Here is an 18,606-nt window from a genome sequence, read left to right as displayed (position 1 = left end):
AAGGCCTGGAATTTGATGGATTTCCTGACTCCTCGATTAGGATCAAGTTTTCCCGACATACACTACATGACCAAAGTATGTGGACACCTACTCAACCAACATCTCATTTCAAAATCATGGGCATTATTAATTTGGAGTTGGTCCCCCCTTTGCTGCTATAACAGCCACAACTCTTCTGGGAAGGCTTTCCACTAGATGATGGAACATTGCTATGGGGTCTTGCTTTCCATTCAGCCACGAGCATTAGTGAGGTCGGGCACTGATGTTTGGCGATTAGGCCTGGCTCGCAGTCAGCATTCCAATTCGTCCCAAAGGTGTTCGATAGGGTTGAGGTTAGGGCTCTATGCATGCCAGTCAAGTTTATTTTAAAGGTACTTTTTTTACCCCCTTTTCTCCCCAATTTCATGATATCCAAATTGGTAGTTACAGTCTTGTCCCATAGCTGCAACTCCTGCACGTACTCGGGAGAGGCGAAGGTTGAGAGCCATCTGTCCTCTGAAACACGACCCTGCCAAGCCGCACTGCTTCTTGACACACTGCTCACTTAACCCAGAAGCGAGACACACGAATGTGTCGGAGGAAACACCGTACAACTGGCGACCGTGTCAGCATGCATGTGCTGGCCCACACAGGAGTCGCTAGAGCGCAATGGGACAAGGCCATCGAGGCCAGCAAAACCCTCTCCTAACTCGGACGACGCTGGGTCAATTGTACGTTGCCTTATGGATTTCCCGTTCGCAGCCAGCTGCAACACAGCCCTGGATCGAACCCGGATCTGTAGTGACGCCTCAAGCACTGCAAGTGCCTTCGAATATTGCGTCACACCGATCTCGACAAACCATTTCTGTTTGGACCTAGCATTGTGCACAAGGGCATTGTCATGCTGAAACAGGAAAGGATCTGCCCCAATCTGTTGCCACAAAGTTGGAAGCACAGAATCGTCTAGAATGTCATTGTATGATGTAGCGTTAAGATTTCCCTTTACTGGAACTAAGGGGCATAGCCCGACCATGAAAAACAGCCCAGGCCATATTCCTCCTCCACCAAACTTTACAGTTGCCGCTAGGCATTGGGCAGGTAGTGTTCTCCTTGCATCCGCTAAACCCAGATTTGTCCATCGGACTGCCAGATGGTGAAGTGTGATTCATCACTCCAGAGAACGTGTTTCCACAGCTCCATAGTCCAATAGCGGCGAGCTTGGCATTGTGCATGATGATCTTAGGCTTGTGTGCGGCTGCTCGGCCATGGAAACCCATTTCATTAAGATTCAGTAAGATTTCATTAAGATTTCATTAAGATTCAGTTCTTGTGCTGACGTTGTTTCCAAGGCAGTTTGGAACTTGGTAGTGAGTTTTTGTAACTGAGGACAGACAATTTTTACTCGCTACGTGCTTCAGCACTCAGCGGTCCTTTCTGTGAGCTTGTGTGGCCTACCATTTCGCGTCTGAGCCGTTGTTGCACCTAGACGTTTCCACTTCACTATAACAGCACTTACAGTTGACCGGTGCAGCTCTATCGGGGAAGAAATTTGATGAACTGACTTGTTGGAAAGTTGGCATCCTATGACGGTGCCACGTTGAAAGCCAGTGAGTTCTTCAGTAAGGCCACTAGAACAGACTGGAATTTGTTCTGGGATTCATCCGATGGCATTGAGGAGTTTACCAAATCAATCACTGGCTTCATTAATAAGTGCATTGATGACATTGTCCCCACAGTGACCGTACGTACATATCCCAACCAGAAGCCATGGATTACAGGCAACATCCGCATCGAGCTATAGGCTAGAGCTGCCGCTTTCAAGGAACGGGACACTAATCCGGACACTTATAAGACATCCCGATACGCCCTCAGACAAACCATCAAACAAGCAAAGTGTCAATACAGGTCCAAGATCCAAGATAGAATCCTACATCGGCTCTGAAGCTTGTTGGATGTGGCAGGGCTTGCAAACTTTCATGGATTACAAAGGGAAACCCAACCGCGAGCTGTCCAGTGACATGAGCCTACCAGACGAGCTAAATATCTTGCATGTGCGCTTTGAGGCTAGCAACACTGAACTGTGCCTGAGAGCACCAGCTCTTCCAGACCATCACGCTCTGCATAGCCAATGTGAGCAAGACCTATTCATCGGTTAACATTCACAAGGCTGCATGGCCAGACGGATTTCCAGGACGCGTACTCAGAGCATGCGCTGACCAGCTGGAAAGTGTCTTCACTGACATTTTCAACCTCTCTCTGACCCAGTCTGTAATACCTACAGTACATGTTTCAAGCAGACCATCATACTCCCATCATACTCCCTGTGCCCAAGAACGCCAAGGTAACCTTTCTAAGTGACTATTGCACTAAAGGAACACCTATGTGAGAATGTATTTCATTGACTAAAGCTCAGTGTTCAACACCATTGTGCACTCAAAGCTCATCACTGAACTAATGACCCTGGTATTAAACACCTCCCTCTGCAAATGGATCCTGGACTTCTTGATGGGCTGCCCCCAGGTTATATATCTCTGTGCTCCATTTAGTTAGTACGCAACAACACATCAGCCATGATGACCCTCAACACGGGGGCCCATCAGGGGTGCGTGCTTAGTCCTGTACCACGACTGAGAGGCCGGGCATTTGTGAAACACCATCATTAAGTTTGCAGATAACACAACGGTGGTAGAACTGATCACCAACGACGATGATTGTGGACTACAGGAAACGGAGGGCTGAGCATGCTCGCATAAACATCAACAGGGATGTTGTGGAACAGGTTGAGAGTATCAAGTTCCTTAGTGTCCACATCACTAAGGAACTATCATGGTCCACACACATCAACAGTCATGAATAGGGCAAGACAACGCCACTTCCCCTTCAGGAGGCTGAATAGATTCGGCATGGGCCCTCAAAAATCTCTGCAGCTGCACCATTGAGTGTTTTATGAATTATCCGTAGAGCTCCGAGACAGGATTGTCTTGAGGCACAGATCTGGAGAAGGGTACCAGTAAATGTCTGCAGCATTGAAGGTCCCCAAGAACACAGTGGCCTCCATCATTATTGAATGGAAGAAGTTTGGAACCACCAAGAGCTGGCCACCTGGCCAAACTGAGCAATCGGAGGAAAAGTGCCTTGCTCAGTGAGGTGACCAAGAACCCGATGGACACTGACAGAGCTCTAGAGTTCCTCTGTGGAGATGGGAAAACCTTCCAGAAGAACAACCATCTCTGCAGCACTCCACCATTCAGGCCTTTATGGTAGAGAGGCCAGACGGAAACCACTCCTCAGTAAAAGGCACATGACAGCCCGCTTGGAGTTTGCCAAAAGGCACCTAAAGGACTCTCAGACCATGAGAAACAATATTCTCTGATCTGATGAAAGCAAGATTGAACTCTTTGGCCAGGATCGAGGGAAGATTAACGGAGCAAAGTACAGAGAGATCCTTGATGAAAACCTGCTCCAGAACACAGAAGTGGCTTCGGGACAGGTCTCTGAATGTCCTTGAGTGGCCAAGCCAGAGCTTGAATCCGATTGAACATCTCTGGAGAGACCTGAAAATAGCTGTGCAGCCTGACAGAGCTTGAGAGGATCTGCAGTGAAGAATGGGAGAAACTCCCCAAATACAGGTGTGCCAAGCTTGTGGCGTCATACCCAAGAAGACTCGAGGCTGTAATCGCTACCAAAGATGCTTAAACAAAGTACTGAGTAAATGGTCTGAATACTTGTGTAAATGTGATATTTCCAGGTTTTATAATTTATTATAAATGAATTTATAAATCTGCCAAATAATTTTAAAAAACTGTTTTTGCTTTGTCATTATGGGGTATTGTGTGTAGATTGATGAGGAAAGAAATATTGAATAAATTGTAGAATAACGCTAACTAACAAAAGGCATATATACCTCAATTATCTTGTACCCCTGTACATCGACTCAGTACTAGTACACCCTCCCTGTATATAATCAAGTTATTGTTACCAATTGTGTATTTATTCCTTGTGTTATAACTATGTGTTTCTCTCTCTGTATTGTTGGGATGGTCCTGTAAGTAAGCATTTCATTGTTAGTTTACACCTGTTGTTTAGCTTCTTAACAAAGAGCAATTTCTCAAGCAAGAATTTTGCTAGAACTGTCTGGTAGTGGTCTAGGAGGGGAAAACTGAAAACTAGCTGTTATTGGCAGAGGTTTGGAACTCTCTTTCTTATTGGTATATTAACAAATTTACCACCTGGTGATGTCAGCAGGCAGGCCAAAACTTCATCCCACCAAAACAGGCAGAAATTTCAGGCGGTGTTTCAAACAGCTCTTACACTAAAAGGGCATTATTATAATTTTCATAATTTTATAGTATTATTCCAACCTCATAGTGTGAAAATATATATAAAACACATATTGTACACCCATTCATAAAGCTTGCCCGCAACAATTAACAGACTAACAGAAAATCAATAGTCCATCTTTCAACGTATGTGTGTGTGTGACAGTATTGCGGGAGAGACTCACTTGTGGCTGCTGTTGAGAGCGGGCAAGGGAGCGGAGTGTCGGAGAGGAGGAATGTCGTACTCATCACTGACATGGAGACCATTTGAGTAAGGCTGCAGACAGACATACAGACCAAGAGAGACACACAGACTGACAAGGAGGAAACATCAGTATACAAAAGTGCACAAGAACAAAGTCTACGGTAATCCACTTATTTTCATTCATACAAGCAATCTCCATAGACAAACATTGGCATTAGAATGGCCTTACTGAAGAGCTCAGTGACTTTCAACTTGACACCATCCAACAAGTCAGTTCGTCAAATTTCTGCCCTGCTAGAGCTGCCCCGGTCAACTGTAAGTGCTGTTATTGTGAAGTGGAAATGCCTAGGAGCAACAATGGCTCAGCCACGAAGTGGTAGGCCACACAAGTTTACAGAACGGGACCGCCAAGTGCTGAAGCGCGTAGCACGTAAAAATAGTCTGTCCTCAGTTGCAACACTCACTACCGTCAGCACAAGAACTGTTGTCCGGAGCTTCATGAAATGGGTTTCCATGGCCAAGCAGCCGCACACAAGCCTAAGATCACCATGTGCAATGCCAAGCATCGGCTGGAGTAGTGTAAAGCCTGCTGCCATTGGACTATGGAGCAGTGGAAACGCGTTCACTGGAGTGATGAATCACGTTTCACCATTTGGCAGTCTGACAGACAAATCAGGGTTTGGCAGATGCCAGGAGAACACCACCTGCCCCAATGCGTAATGCTGACTGTCAAGTTTTGTGGAGGAGGAATAATGGTTCAGGGGTAATGGTTCGGGGTAAGCCCCTTAGTTCCAGTGAAGGGAAATCTTAACGCTACATCATACAATGACATTCTAGACGATTCTGTGCTTCCAACTTTGTGGCAACAGTTTGGGGAAAGTCTTTTCCTCTTTCAGCATGACAATGCCCCTGTGCACAAAGCGAGGTGCATACAGAAATGATTTGTCGAGCTCGGTGTGGAAGAACTTGATTGGTCGGCACAGAGCTCTGACCTTAACCGAGGACAGACCCCATCGAACACCTTTGAATTGGAATGCCGACTGCGAGCTAAGCCTAATTGCCCAACATCCGTGCCTGACCTCTCTAATGCTCTTGTGGCTGAATAGAAGCAAGTCGCCGCAGCAATGTTACAACATCTAGCAAAAAGCCTTCCCAGAAAACTGGAGGCTGTTATAGCAGCAAAGGGGGGGACCAACTCTATATTAATGCCCATGATTTTGGAATGAGATGTTCAACGAGCAGGTGTCCACATACTTTTGGTCATGTACTGTCGACACCACTTTAGCTTCCAAACCTACTCAGCCAGGATTCAATCCCATTGCAGGTTATAGCCATTGCGGCTTTGAAAGACCATATCTGATTGAGCTGACATATGCAGAATTTACCAGGAATGAGATCTCCGAATTGAATCCCGGCCTTAAACTGCAGGCCACAGTCCCTCGTCAAAATGAATGACAACAAAAATTTGCTTTTTGGTGTTAATTTAAGGTTTGTGTAAGGCATAAGGTTATCAGTGTGGTTAAGGTTTAAAAGATTTTATGACTTTGTCTGTGCCAGCTAGTGACTACCCTGCAGAGCTGTCCTCCCAATAAATTCCAACCTGCCAATCCTTTCCACATTGGGCTGGGTTGGCATGCCCCCTGCAGACAACCACTTGGACACTGTGCCCACCTCATATCCCACACATATCCCACACTACCCCAGAGGACGCTATTTTCCATCCATGGGTTCTGAGTAACCCATCTGGCATGTGCTCACCTGGGTTGGAGTCAATGTTGAATCATTACAATTATATTTTCAAATTGATATTATGCCATTATTTTCTATGAGGTTTTTTCAATTGATGAATTTATCATAGTTCAAATGGAATTGACCTAGAGATCTTCTTGGGTCTAAAAAGTGAAACCCGAACAGACCAGAGGACAATCAGACCCGGACCAAAACAGACCTGAGAATAATCAGACCCGAACCCAAATGGACCCGACGACAATCAAATTGACCAACCCTGGTCTAAATTGACCAACCATTCTGCGAATGATGCCAGAACTCTACACTGCAAAATTGGCTGTAGGTGGACTTCAGTCACTCTGGCACAACCTGCATGGATAAGGCAGTATCTGGCTGCCATCCACACCGGTTCAGTTAGGGCAAGGCTAGCAGAGCGGGGCTATGAGGGCAGTAAATAGAGATAATATGAGAGAGAGAGAGAGACATATCAGACCTATGCCCCTTCTTCCCACCCCACGCCCCCCGACCCTGTGGCGAGGACCTCTATGACAGCAGGACATATGACCAGGCCGTGAGAAGAGCAACAGGCCCAACCCCCACTATTACATCCGCCAAAGCCCCGTCCTGCGACCTAAGAGGTATGTATCAGATACTCAACATGCTCTGCTCACACTTACAGTAATGGTCCGGGCCTAAACAACACAAAAACACTATGGACACTATGGAACACAAAGCTTTCACTATCTCATCCTGGAATATACAAGGTCTGAGGTCATCTGCCTTTGCCCTAAAGAGCAGGAACCCAGATCTTCAAATACATTAGATACATTAAATACATTAGAAAGACATTGTCATCCTACAAGAAACATGGTATAAAGGAGACGGACCCACTGGTTGCCCTCTAGGTTACAGAGAGCTGGTAGTCCCATCCACCAAACTACCAGGTGTGAAACTGGGAAGATACTCAGGGGGTATGCTAATATGGTTTTGAGCAGACCTAACCCACTCTATTAAATTAGTCAAAACAGGAACATTTTACATCTGGCTAGAAATTAATAAAGAAATGATCTCAACAGAGAAAAATGTCCTCATGTCTGCTACCTATATCCCCCCAATAGAATTACCATACTTTACCGATGACAGCTTCTCCATCCTAGAGGGGGAGATCAACAATTTCTAGGCCCAGGGACATGTACTAGTCTGTGGTGACCTAAATGCCAGAACTAGACAAGAACTTGACACCCTCAGCACACAGGGGGACAAACACCTACCTGGAGGTGACAACATTCCTTCCCCCATATGACCCTCTTTGAAAAGCAGATACTTAGATTGAATATGTAACCAAATTGCACCAACATTTTATTTACATTTTTTACTAACTTCCAAGGCTCCGTGAAGTCCAAACAACTGCTGGTTGATTCCCCACTGGACCAGTGAATGATCTAGGAGGCCTAAACCTACCCCCTACCAGTTTGATTACAATGTTGGAATTCAACCCAGGCCCCCAAAACACATCCCATTCAAAACCGTTTCAACAGGCTGTCCTCGTCCACATACATTGTGATGTGAAGAAGGGCTGTGGCGATCACGGAATTTCGTCAGCCGGTGATTGTCAAGCAAATAACTGTCTGTCTCACGGTAATTGATCACTAATTAACATAAACACAATTAGCATCTCCTGCCTTCCACACATAGCCTACAAGCCATTTTAAAAAGTATTATAAATTCATGTGATATAGCCTACTGTCACGCCCTGGCCTTAGTATTTTGTGTTTTCTTTATTATTTTGGTCAGGCCAGGGTGTGACATGGGTATTTATGTGGTGTGTTTTGTCTAGGGGTTTTTTGTAGGTTATGGGATTGTGGTTAGTGAAGTAGTCTAGGAAAGTCTATGGTTGCCTGGAGTGGTTCTCAATCAGAGGCAGGTGTTTATCGTTGTCTCTGATTGGGAACCATATTTAGGCAGCCATATTCTTTGAGTGTTTCGTGGGTGATTGTTCCTGTCTCTGTTGCACCAGATAGGACTGTTTCGGTTTTTCACGTTTATTGTTTTTGTATATTGTTTGTATTTTCATCTTTAATAAAGATGTTTATAAATAACCACACTGCATTTTGGTCCTCTCTTTCAACAGAAAACCGTAACACCTATACTTTCCCAATAAATCCATAATTTATTTTAGACAGGTCTAAAGAAGCATGATATAAAGAAAATGTAGTCTATTTCAGAAGAAAAGAATAGCATACTCTGAGTTGTCCTTATGTTAGGTCCTGATGTGGCTACGCCAATTGGCTGTGGGCTACACTAGTTCATTTAGCAGACAAGATTAGCGTATAATTCCATAGCATTATTTTACAGTATGAAGAATACAATTGAACAAAGCTGAATAAAATATAAATATTTTCTCCAAACGATTTGAGGGAATGCGCATATGCGGTGAACAAAGAAATCGGTATTCCTATATGCTTAATGTAGAGTTAATGTAACTTCAGTTATTCTACAAACGCTGGGCTATATGTTTGGATTTTTAATACATTGTAAAGCTGCATGAGATTCTAATGATTTGAAAACATATATGTTTTTTTTTGCGCAGGCTTTACACACTCCAATAGTCTCTCATTCACAATTTGACAAGCACTTGATAATGCCTCAAATTTCACAGTGGGATCCATGTCTTTTGTGGGCATGCGTTGTGCCCTTCTCCCTGAGTGCTGCACAATCCGAAGTGTCTCTCACTCACACGGATATCCTTCAAGTGATCGGGTCTTTCTCACAGGCTACAAGTTAAGACAGACACATCGGGGACTGCATGCGTCCTTATTTTTATTTCACCTTTATTTAACCAGGTAAGCTAGTTGAGAACAAGTTCTCATTTACAACTGCGACCTGGCCAAGATATAGAAAAGCAGTGTGACAAAAACAACAACACAGAGATATACATGGAATAAACAAACATATAGTCAATAATACAATAGAAAAAGTCAATATACAGTGTGTGGAAATGGCGTAAGGAGGTAAGGCAATAAATAGGCCATAGTAGCAAAGTAATTACAATTTAGCAAATTAACACTGGAGTGATAGATGTGCAGATGATGATGTGCAAGTAGAAATACTGGTGTGCAAAAGAGCAAAAAAGTAAATAAAAACAATATGGGGATGAGGTAGGTAGATTGGGTGGGCTATTTACATATGGGCTATGTACAGCTGCAGTGATTGGTTAACTGCTCAGATAGCTGATGTTTAAAGTTAGTGAGGGAAATATAACTCTCCAGCTTCATCGATTTTTGCAATTCGTTCCAGTCATTGGCAGCAGAGAACTGGAAGGAAAGGCGGCCAAAGGAGTGTTGGCTTTAAGGATGACCAGTGAGATATACCTGCTGGAGCACGTGCTACGGGTGGGTGTTATCGTGATCAGTGAGCTGAGATAAGGCGGAGCTTTACCTAGCATAGACTTATAGATGACTTGGAGTGGACCTGGCGACAAATATGTAGCGAGGGCCAGCCGACTAGAGCATACAGGTCGCAGTGGTGGGTGGTATAAGGGGCTTTGGTGACAAGACGGATGGCACTGTGATAGACTGCATCCAGATTGGAAGCTATTTTGTAAACGACATCGCCGAAGTCGAGGATCAGTAGGATTGTCAGTTTTACGAGGGTATATGTTTGGCGGCGTGAGTGAAGGAGGATTTGTTGCAAAATAGGAAGCCAGACACCTAGGTATTTGTAGTTGTTCACATATTCTAAGTCAGAACCGTCCAGAGTAGTGATGCTAGTCGGGTGGGCGGTTGCGGGCAGCGATCGGTTGAAAGCATGCATTTGGTTTTACTAGCGTTTAAGAGCAGTTAGAGGCCATGGAAGAAGTGTTGTGCGGCATTGAGGCTTGTTTGGAGGTTTGGTAACACAGTGTCCAAAGAAGGGTTAGATGTATGTAACAGATGTGAAACGGCTAGCTTAGTTAGCGGTGCGCGCTAAATAGCGTTTCAATCGGTGACGTCACTTGCTCTGAGACCTTGAAGTAGAAGTTCCCCTTGCTCTGCAAGGGCCGCGGCTTTTGTGGAGCGATGGGTAACGATGCTTCGAGGGTGACTGTTGATGTGTGCAGAGAGTCCCTGGTTCGCGCCCGGGTATGGGTGAGGGGACGGTCTAAACTTATACTGTTACATGTATACAGAATGGTGTCGTCTGCGTAGTGGTGGATCAGGGAATCACCCGCAGCAAGAGTGAAATCGTTGATGTATACAGAGAAAAGAGTCGGCCCGAGAATTGAACCCTGTGGCACCCCCATAGAGACTGCCAGAGGTCCGGACAACTGGCCCTCCGATTTGACACACTGAACTCTGTCTGAGAAGTAGATGGTGAACCAGGCGAGGAAGTCATTTGAGAAACCAAGGCTGTTGAGTCTGCCGATAAGAATACGGTGATTGACAGTCGAAAGCCTTGGCCAGGTCGATGAAGACGGCTGCAAAGTACTGTCTTATCGATGGCGGTTATGATATCGTTTAGGACCTTGAGCGTGGCTGAGGTGCACCCATGACCAGCTCGAAAACCGGATTGCACAGCGGAGAAGGTATGGTGGGATTCTAAATGGTCAGTTATCTGTTTATTAACTTGGCTTTCAAAGACTTTAGAAAGGCAGGGCAGGATGGATATAGGTCTATAACAGTTTGGGTCTAGATTGTCTCCCCCTTTGAAGAGGGAGATGATCGAGGCAGTTTTCCATTCTTTAGGGATCTCTGACGATACGAAAGAGAGGTTGAACAGACTGGTAATAGGGGTTGCAACAATTACGGTGGATCATTTTAGAGAGGGTCCAGATTGTCTAGCCCGGCTGATTTGTACTGGTCCAGGTTTTGCAGCTCTTTCAGAACATCTGCTATCTGGAGAAGCTGGGGAGACTTGGGCAAGTAGCTGCGGGGGGTGAGGAGGTTGGGCTAGCCAGGAGGAAGGCATGGCCAGCCGTAGAGAAATGCTTATTGAAATTCTCGATTATCATGGATTTATCGGTGGTGACAGTGTTACCTAGCCTCAGGAGGTGCTCTTATTCTCCATGGACTTTACAGTGTCCCAAAACCTTTGGAGGAAGAGCTAGAGGATGCAAATTTCTGTTTGAAAAAGCTAGCCTGACTGAGTGTATTGGTTCCTGACTTCCCTGAAAAGTTGCATATCGCGGGGACTATTCGATGATAGTGCAGTCCGCCACAGGATGTTTTTGTGCTGGTCGAGGGCAGTCACGTCTGGAGTGAACCAAGGGCTTATCTGTCCTTAGATCTAAATATTTTGAAAGGGGCATGCTTATTTAAGATGGTGAGGAAATTACTTTTAAAGAACGACCAGGCATCCTTGACTGACGGGATGAGGTCAATATCCTTCCAGGATACCCGGGCCAGGTCGATTAGAAAGGCCTGCTCGCAGAAGTGTTTTAGGGAGCCTTTGACAATGATGAGGGGTGGGTGTTTGACCGCGGACCCATAGCGGATGCAGGCAATGAGGCAGTGATCCTGATTGAAAATAGCAGAGGTGTATTTGGAGGACAAGTTGGTCAGGATAATATCTATGAGGAGGCCCATGTTCGTTGATAATTTGTGTGAGATTGAGGGCATCTATTTTAGATTGTAGAACTGAGTGTTAAGCATATCCCAGTTTAGGTCACCTAACAGAACGAACTCTGAAGATAGATGGGGGGCAATCAATTCACATATGTTGTCCAGGGCACAGCTGGTAACTGAGGGGGGGGGGGGGGGGGGGTCTATAACAGGCGGAAACAGTGAGAGACTTATTTCTGGAGAGATTCATTTTTTTAATTATGAGCTTGAACTGTTTGGGAATAGACCTGTTAAGTATGACAGAACTTTGCAGGCTATCTCTGCAGTAGATTGCAACTCCTCGCCCTTTGGCAGTTCTATCTTGACGGAAAATGTTGTAGTTGGGAATGTAAATCTCAGAATTTTTGGTGGCCTCCCTAAACCAGGATTAAGACACAGCAAGGACATCAGGGTTGGCAGAGTGTGCTAAAGCAGTGAGTAAAACAAACTTAGGGAGGAGGCTTCTGATGTTAACATGCATGAAACCAAGGCTTTTTCAGTTACAGAAGTCAACAAATGACAGTGCCTGGGGGCACGCAGGGCCTGGGTTAATCTCCACATCACCAGAGGAACAAGGGGGAGTAGGATGAGGGTACAGCTAAAGGCTATCAAAACTGGTCGTGTGGTGCATTGGGGTCAGATAATAAAAGGAGCAGATTTCTGGGTGTGGTAGAATAGATTCAGAACATAATGTATAGACAGGGGTATGGTGGGGTGTGGTTACAGTGGAGGCAAGCCCAGGCACCGAGTGATGATAAGAGAGGTTGCATCTCTGGATGGGCTAGTTAAGCTGGGTGAGGTCGCCGCATGTGTGGGAGGTGGGACAAAGGAGGTATCTGAGGCATGTTGAGTGGGACTAGGGGCTACGCAGTAAACTAAAACAATGATAACTATGCTAAAACAACAGTGTTCAAGGCATATTGACATTTGAGAGAGACATAAAGCGAGGCATAAAGCAATCACAGGTGTTGATTGGGAAAGCTAAGACAACAACGGCTAAGACAACAACAGCTAATCACCACGACAACAACAACAGGTAAAATGGCGATGAATGGGCAGAGGGTCAGTTAACTACACACATGGCCTGAGTTCGAGGCTGGGACCGACAGATAAACAAAAAATAAACAAAATGGAGTACCATGATTAATGAACAGTCCTGCAGGCATCAGCTATGTAGCCAAGTGATCCAGCAGTGGCTAACAATGACTAAATAGCTAGTAGCTAATTAGATGGTTAGCTTCTGATGGCTAGCTTCTAATGGAGGTTCTGGCTATAAGGTCTAAAAAAGAATTGCGGATCCGTGTTACATTGGGTGCGGCGGGTTACTGGAAGGCATATTTAATTTAAAAATGAAAAAAATTGAAATGTATACAAAAAAGATGAAAAACACAAAGTAAACGAGAGGACGACAAACCACGTCTGCACTGCTACGCTATCTTGGAGTAATTCCGAGGTGCATATTGAAAATATCGGAAGAACCGTCCACATTTACTTTTCGTCAGCCAACAAGATGAGTAGGCCTAATGAACCGCAAAAGCACTAGCTATGTCAACCTACTATCCCCCATAGTACAATAGTCATCCTATTCTATTTTTGTGGGTGTATTTGAGAAAGAGAGTTCAAATGAGTGAGCGAGAGACACACAGAACAAATGTGAAAATCAGCTAATATTCAGCAAACCACTTTTCTATGTAGCAAATGCATAAATCAACTCAATCATCTCACAAACCCCAACACTTGCAAGAACAGTCACTGTTGTGGTGAATGGCGCACAGTACTACATAGAGCCATGACAACATGGAGCTCTATTCCACATCAAGTAACTGATGCAAGCAGTAAAATTTGATTTAAAAAAACAGATACAATTACACATTATGGAACAGCGACTGTAAATAGACACGAACACAGGCACAGACACATGCACACAACCCCACGATAACATTTACACTATACACACACGTACACATGGATTTTGTGTTGTAGATATGTGGTAGTAGAGTAGTGGCCTGGGGGCACACACTTAATGTGTTGCGTGAAATGTGTTGTGAATGTATTGTAATGTTTTAAAAATGCTGTATAGCATGTGCGCTAACAGAACCCTAGTGATTCTTACCTTGGGGTTCTCCATGAGGGCCTCTATTCTAGGATGCGAGCTGCCAATGCCTGCATCCGCCAAGGGCCAGCTGAGTGGTCTACCGTTGCCATCAGAGGGGGCAGAGTGGGCCAGCTTGGAGAAGCGGTCAGCCCCTGTCCCCGTTTTGTGGGGGTCCACCAGGGGGCTCTCTTTGGGACACCAGGCCTCAGGGGGCAGCGCGGGGTCACAGGGCACACCGTTGGTGGACGAGGGGACCAAGGAGACACATCCATCTGGTGGGATGGGTGGTGGGCGCTCAGGAGGTGGTGGGGGTGGAGGGTCCCTCTTGGGGGGCGGGGGAGCAGGCAAAGGCTTGTCTTGTTTTCTGGCCAACCCTGGAGAGGACTTGGGGAGGAGGGCATGTGTTCGTTTTACACTACACAGAAATAAACTGTGTTGAAGCAGGCTGACATATCAATCAAATGCATTTTATGAAGGAAGCATGTTGTTTTACTTCACACACACACATGCCTGCACACACACACACATCCTTTGACAGTCTACTGTTGTATTTGTGCTGTTGCTAGTGTCTTCTGTCTATGTTATTTCTGTCTTACATTGTTTTTTGACGTTTTTATATCAGCGCCTGTTCCCACAAGAGGCCTTTTGCCTCTTGCTAGACCATCATTGTAAATACAAATCTGTTCTTAACTGACTTGCCTGTTTAAATAAAGCCTTTTTATATCAGCAGTTATCTCAAAGTGCTAACCCCAAAAAGTCTGGGGGGGCGGGGGGGGGGGTGTTCTACTAAGCTAACATATGGAATTGATTTGAAAAAATCATACCATGGATCATTTAGCTATTGATTTACAATTTTAGGACCCCTTTAGGTTAAAAAAAAACAACATTTTGGGGATGAAACATTGATTTAGCCTTACTGCTATTAGCCCATAGAAACGCACTGAATAACAGATTCATACATGGAAAAACAGAAAGTCCAAAAATAAATCAAAAGGAAGTATGTTTTAAAGTGTCAGTCCTCTGTCTGAGGTGGGAAGGACCATTTTTGTGATGTCTCCTGGTATGGCAAACACGGCTGTAGCCTTGCCACCTTCCACCGCAAATTTGCAAGGCCGATATCGGCGGATGTGGTAGATTGAAAAAAAAAAAAACAGATATCACTAGTTTTAAAAGACAGATTTTTCTGGACATTTTTTATTATGCTAATTCAATGTCTGCCCGGGCGCACACATCGATTCTAGGGGATACCCAGCCTGAAACCCCAAAGAGCAAGCAATGCAGAGGAAGAAGCTCACTGGCTCGGAAAAACTCCCTAGAAGGCAGGTACCTAGGAAGAAACCTAGAGAGGAACCAGGCTCCGAGGGATGGCATCAACCAGCACCAAAACATTTAACTTTAGAGATTTCTGGAGATCATTCCACAAGTTGCAAAAAAACACAACGCAGATCTACCTAACTTAGTGGAGACTGAAGGGATCTCCAGAGTTAGCCATCCCTATGATCGGGTCAGGTGACGCATATGTCTGAAGTGTGCACAAGAGGGCTTTATAAACAAAAATAGAGCAGAGCATTTGTATTTATATTTGTATTTAAGGATACTCAGTAGTGATAAAGTCAATCTCTCGTCCAATTTGAGCCATCGACATGAATATTATTCATGTTACCTCTCTGTGTACATTTAGGGGCTAGCCGTGCTGCTCTGTTCTAAACCAGGACCTGGATTGTTGATAGTGTTGTTAAGAAGGTAGAGCAGCACTTTATTATGGACAGACTTCTCCCCATCTTAGCTACTGCTGTATCAATATGTTTTGACCGTGACAGTTTTACAATCCAAGGTTGCTCCAAGCAGTTTAGTCACTTCAACTTTCCACATGATTTATTACAATATTTAGTCGAGGTTTAGGGTTTAGTGAATGATTTGTCTCAAATACAATGCCACCCATTGTGAAACTAACTGCAGGTCTTTGTTAAGTGTTCCAGTGATTTCACTCTCTGTAGTAGCTGACGTGTGTAGTGTTGAGTCATCCTCAGACATAGACACACTGGCTTTACTCAAGGCCAGTAGGCATGTCATTAGTAAAGATTGAGAAAAGTAAGGGGCCTAGCTGCCCTGGGGAATTCCTGATACCACCTGCATTTATCTATGAGATTGAAGAGGGCCAACATACTTTCTGATACAGAATGCAGTGATGTGTAATGAACCTATCACACGTAATAAAATGTGATAAACTTTTCCTATAAAAGGAAGGCCACTTGTTAACTAACTCATCAATATGCTTTTTGAAAGATAGCTTTTCGTCAATCCAGATACCCAGATATGTATAAGCAGGGACACAATCAATCCAATATACATAAGCATAAATCATTAGATAAATGTTTAAGCTTTTTGAAAAATAACATATAATTAGTTTTACCTGAAGGAGGAGTCATGAGTGCATTCGCGTGAATTTACTTCACAATAAAAAAAAAACAGGCTCATTCTATTCAGAACATCAGGGTATGATGCCATGTCATCTTGTAACTGTACATAAAACATAGTGATAATAAACATTAACACTGTATATGACATGAGTTTTATGATTTGGAAATGTGAAGTGCACATCTGGACTGACGGGTGTTTGACTTTCTTGTATGTATGAGATCAAAGCAGCATTTATAATCCTCAACGTCTCATCTTACAAAATACATCCTGTCATCTAAATTTGCAGCATTTCCCTCATTCAGACAGCAAACGTTTTTCAAAATGTCCTCAATTACCGCAAAGGATGGGGTATAGTGTTGTCCTGCGCGGTGCTCAAGTTCAGAACGGGTGTCAGTCAAAACCCATATAGCGCTGATGATGCGTAGAGCCAGAGCACTGACGTCACGTATAGCATGTTACTGTACAGCCACTACGTTCAAATTTAAAAGTGGCCAAATCTGCCATTTTCAACGTGTATACAGGTACGAGTGTTAGAAATATAAAATATATAGCTAAGTGAAAAATTCCAATCTGGTTTTCATGCCCACCACAGCACAGAGACAGCCTTAGTTAAAGTGGTAAATGATCTTTAAGCCAACACAGATGCCAAACAGCTCTCTGTCCCTGTACTCTTTGATTTAAGTGCTGCATTCAACACCGTTGACCGTGGTGTCCTTCTGGACAGACTGGAGAGGTGGGTTGGCCTCTACGGTCCAGTTCTAAATTGGTTTAGGACCTATTTAACCGGTCAAGAGTTTTTTTGTCACCAATTGTGAACATAACCCAAAGAAAATAGATATCACACGTGGCAAGGTATCGCAAGGTTCAATTTTAGGGCCCTTGGCAGTGTTATCAGCGTGCATGACATTGACTTTCACTGCTACACAACTTTACATTTCTGTGTCCCCAGAGGTTTTCAGCTCCACGGATAAATTATTAGACTTAAATTATTAGACTGTATTAGTGATCTAAATACTTGGATGTCTCACTTCCTCCAGCTAAAGGCCGAGGTACTTATTGTTGTAGCCAAAGCACAGAGAGAGAGAATCTGGCAGCAGATTTTAATTCACAGGCAATAAAGATAAAACACCAGGTCAAAAACGTAGGTGTCATTTTAGATTCTGAACTCTATTTCGAATCCCACATTAGGAATGTGACCAAAATAGCTTTTTACCACATGATGAACATTGCCAAGGTTCGGCCGTTTCTCTCAGGCTGATACAGATAGACTTATCCATGCTTTTATTACAAGAAGGCCTGACTACTGTAACATGCTGACCAGACCGGACACGTCACGTGCGTGAGCATTGCAAAATACATGTAGAAATCCATGTTATTCAATTATTACGTCTGCGTTGCCAAGGGCTAAAATATAAGCCATTCCTATTTCTGATGCAGATCGCGCTGCAAGTCCTGCCTCTCCCATCTCCTCATTGGTTATACCCACGTGGGTGATTGAAAGACAAACTGTTTTGCCGGTCGTTGTGGCAATACTATGAAAGTTTAGATGCCAATCACCATACAAGTTCAAATATGAAAAAGCCTGGAAGGAGGAGAGATGACTAGAAACAATTTGGTTGTCCGTTTTATGTGTGGATTAATTGTCGGAGTACAGGTCCTTGTGCATTTCAGGTAAAATAACAACTCAATGTTTATATCCCATGACAAATTAGCTAGCAACAGCAAGCTAGCTAAATAGGACAAATTAGCTAGCATGTGCAAGCTAGCTAGCTAAATTGCCATACATGTTTAATGCTTTTCAACCTGTCCCCAAATTAATGTAATTGGTTCAGAGTTTGCTTTGATATATTAACCTGTGTGTCGTGATCGCGTTTGGTGTGGGGGGACAAAACAAATTTATGCACGATGGCGCACGCACGCTGCCGGTTTGGGTTCCGTGTAATGCTCTCCTGTCTGGTCTACCCAAGAAAGCCATTGGTCAACAACAAAACATACAGAATGCTGCAGCAAGGGTACTGACCAAGACTACCAGAGAACCTGAGGGGGCCCGAAACTGTGGACATTTTTAAAAGAGATCTTAAAACAAACCTCTTTAGCGTTGTTTTTGTTAGGGTGCCTTTTTTGTCTTTCAGTTTTTGTTATTCTTTTGTGTAGTAAATATTTCAGTTTTTTATTTATGTATTTTCCTGTGAAGTGCATTGCGTTGCATTCATGTCTGAAATGTGCGCTATAAATAAAGCTTGATTTCAAGTGTTTTAAAAAGTATAAAACACTGAAGCA

At 44.1% G+C, this 18,606-nt stretch overlaps 1 protein-coding gene across 3 annotated transcripts in view; it reads right to left on the bottom strand.

Annotated features, from left to right (window-relative positions):
- The window catches only part of cblb (Cbl proto-oncogene B, E3 ubiquitin protein ligase), a 150,832-nt gene that overhangs the window by 18,460 nt on the left and 113,766 nt on the right, over nt 1–18,606 (bottom strand). For all 3 annotated transcript variants that reach the window (XM_021563293.3, XM_021563294.3, XM_090200188.1), the window contains 2 exons: nt 13,924–14,289; nt 4,484–4,575 (listed from right to left, as the gene is read on the bottom strand). In XM_021563293.3, the coding sequence (XP_021418968.3) occupies nt 4,484–4,575; nt 13,924–14,289 (458 nt within the window). The remainder of the gene's footprint in view (nt 1–4,483; nt 4,576–13,923; nt 14,290–18,606) is intronic.

Source organism: Oncorhynchus mykiss, chromosome 15 (assembly GCF_057628025.1).
Source record: "Oncorhynchus mykiss isolate SJ-2025 chromosome 15, ASM5762802v1, whole genome shotgun sequence".
In the NCBI taxonomy this organism is placed as follows: domain Eukaryota; kingdom Metazoa; phylum Chordata; class Actinopteri; order Salmoniformes; family Salmonidae; genus Oncorhynchus; species Oncorhynchus mykiss.
This window is presented reverse-complemented; position numbering and strand designations above follow the sequence as displayed.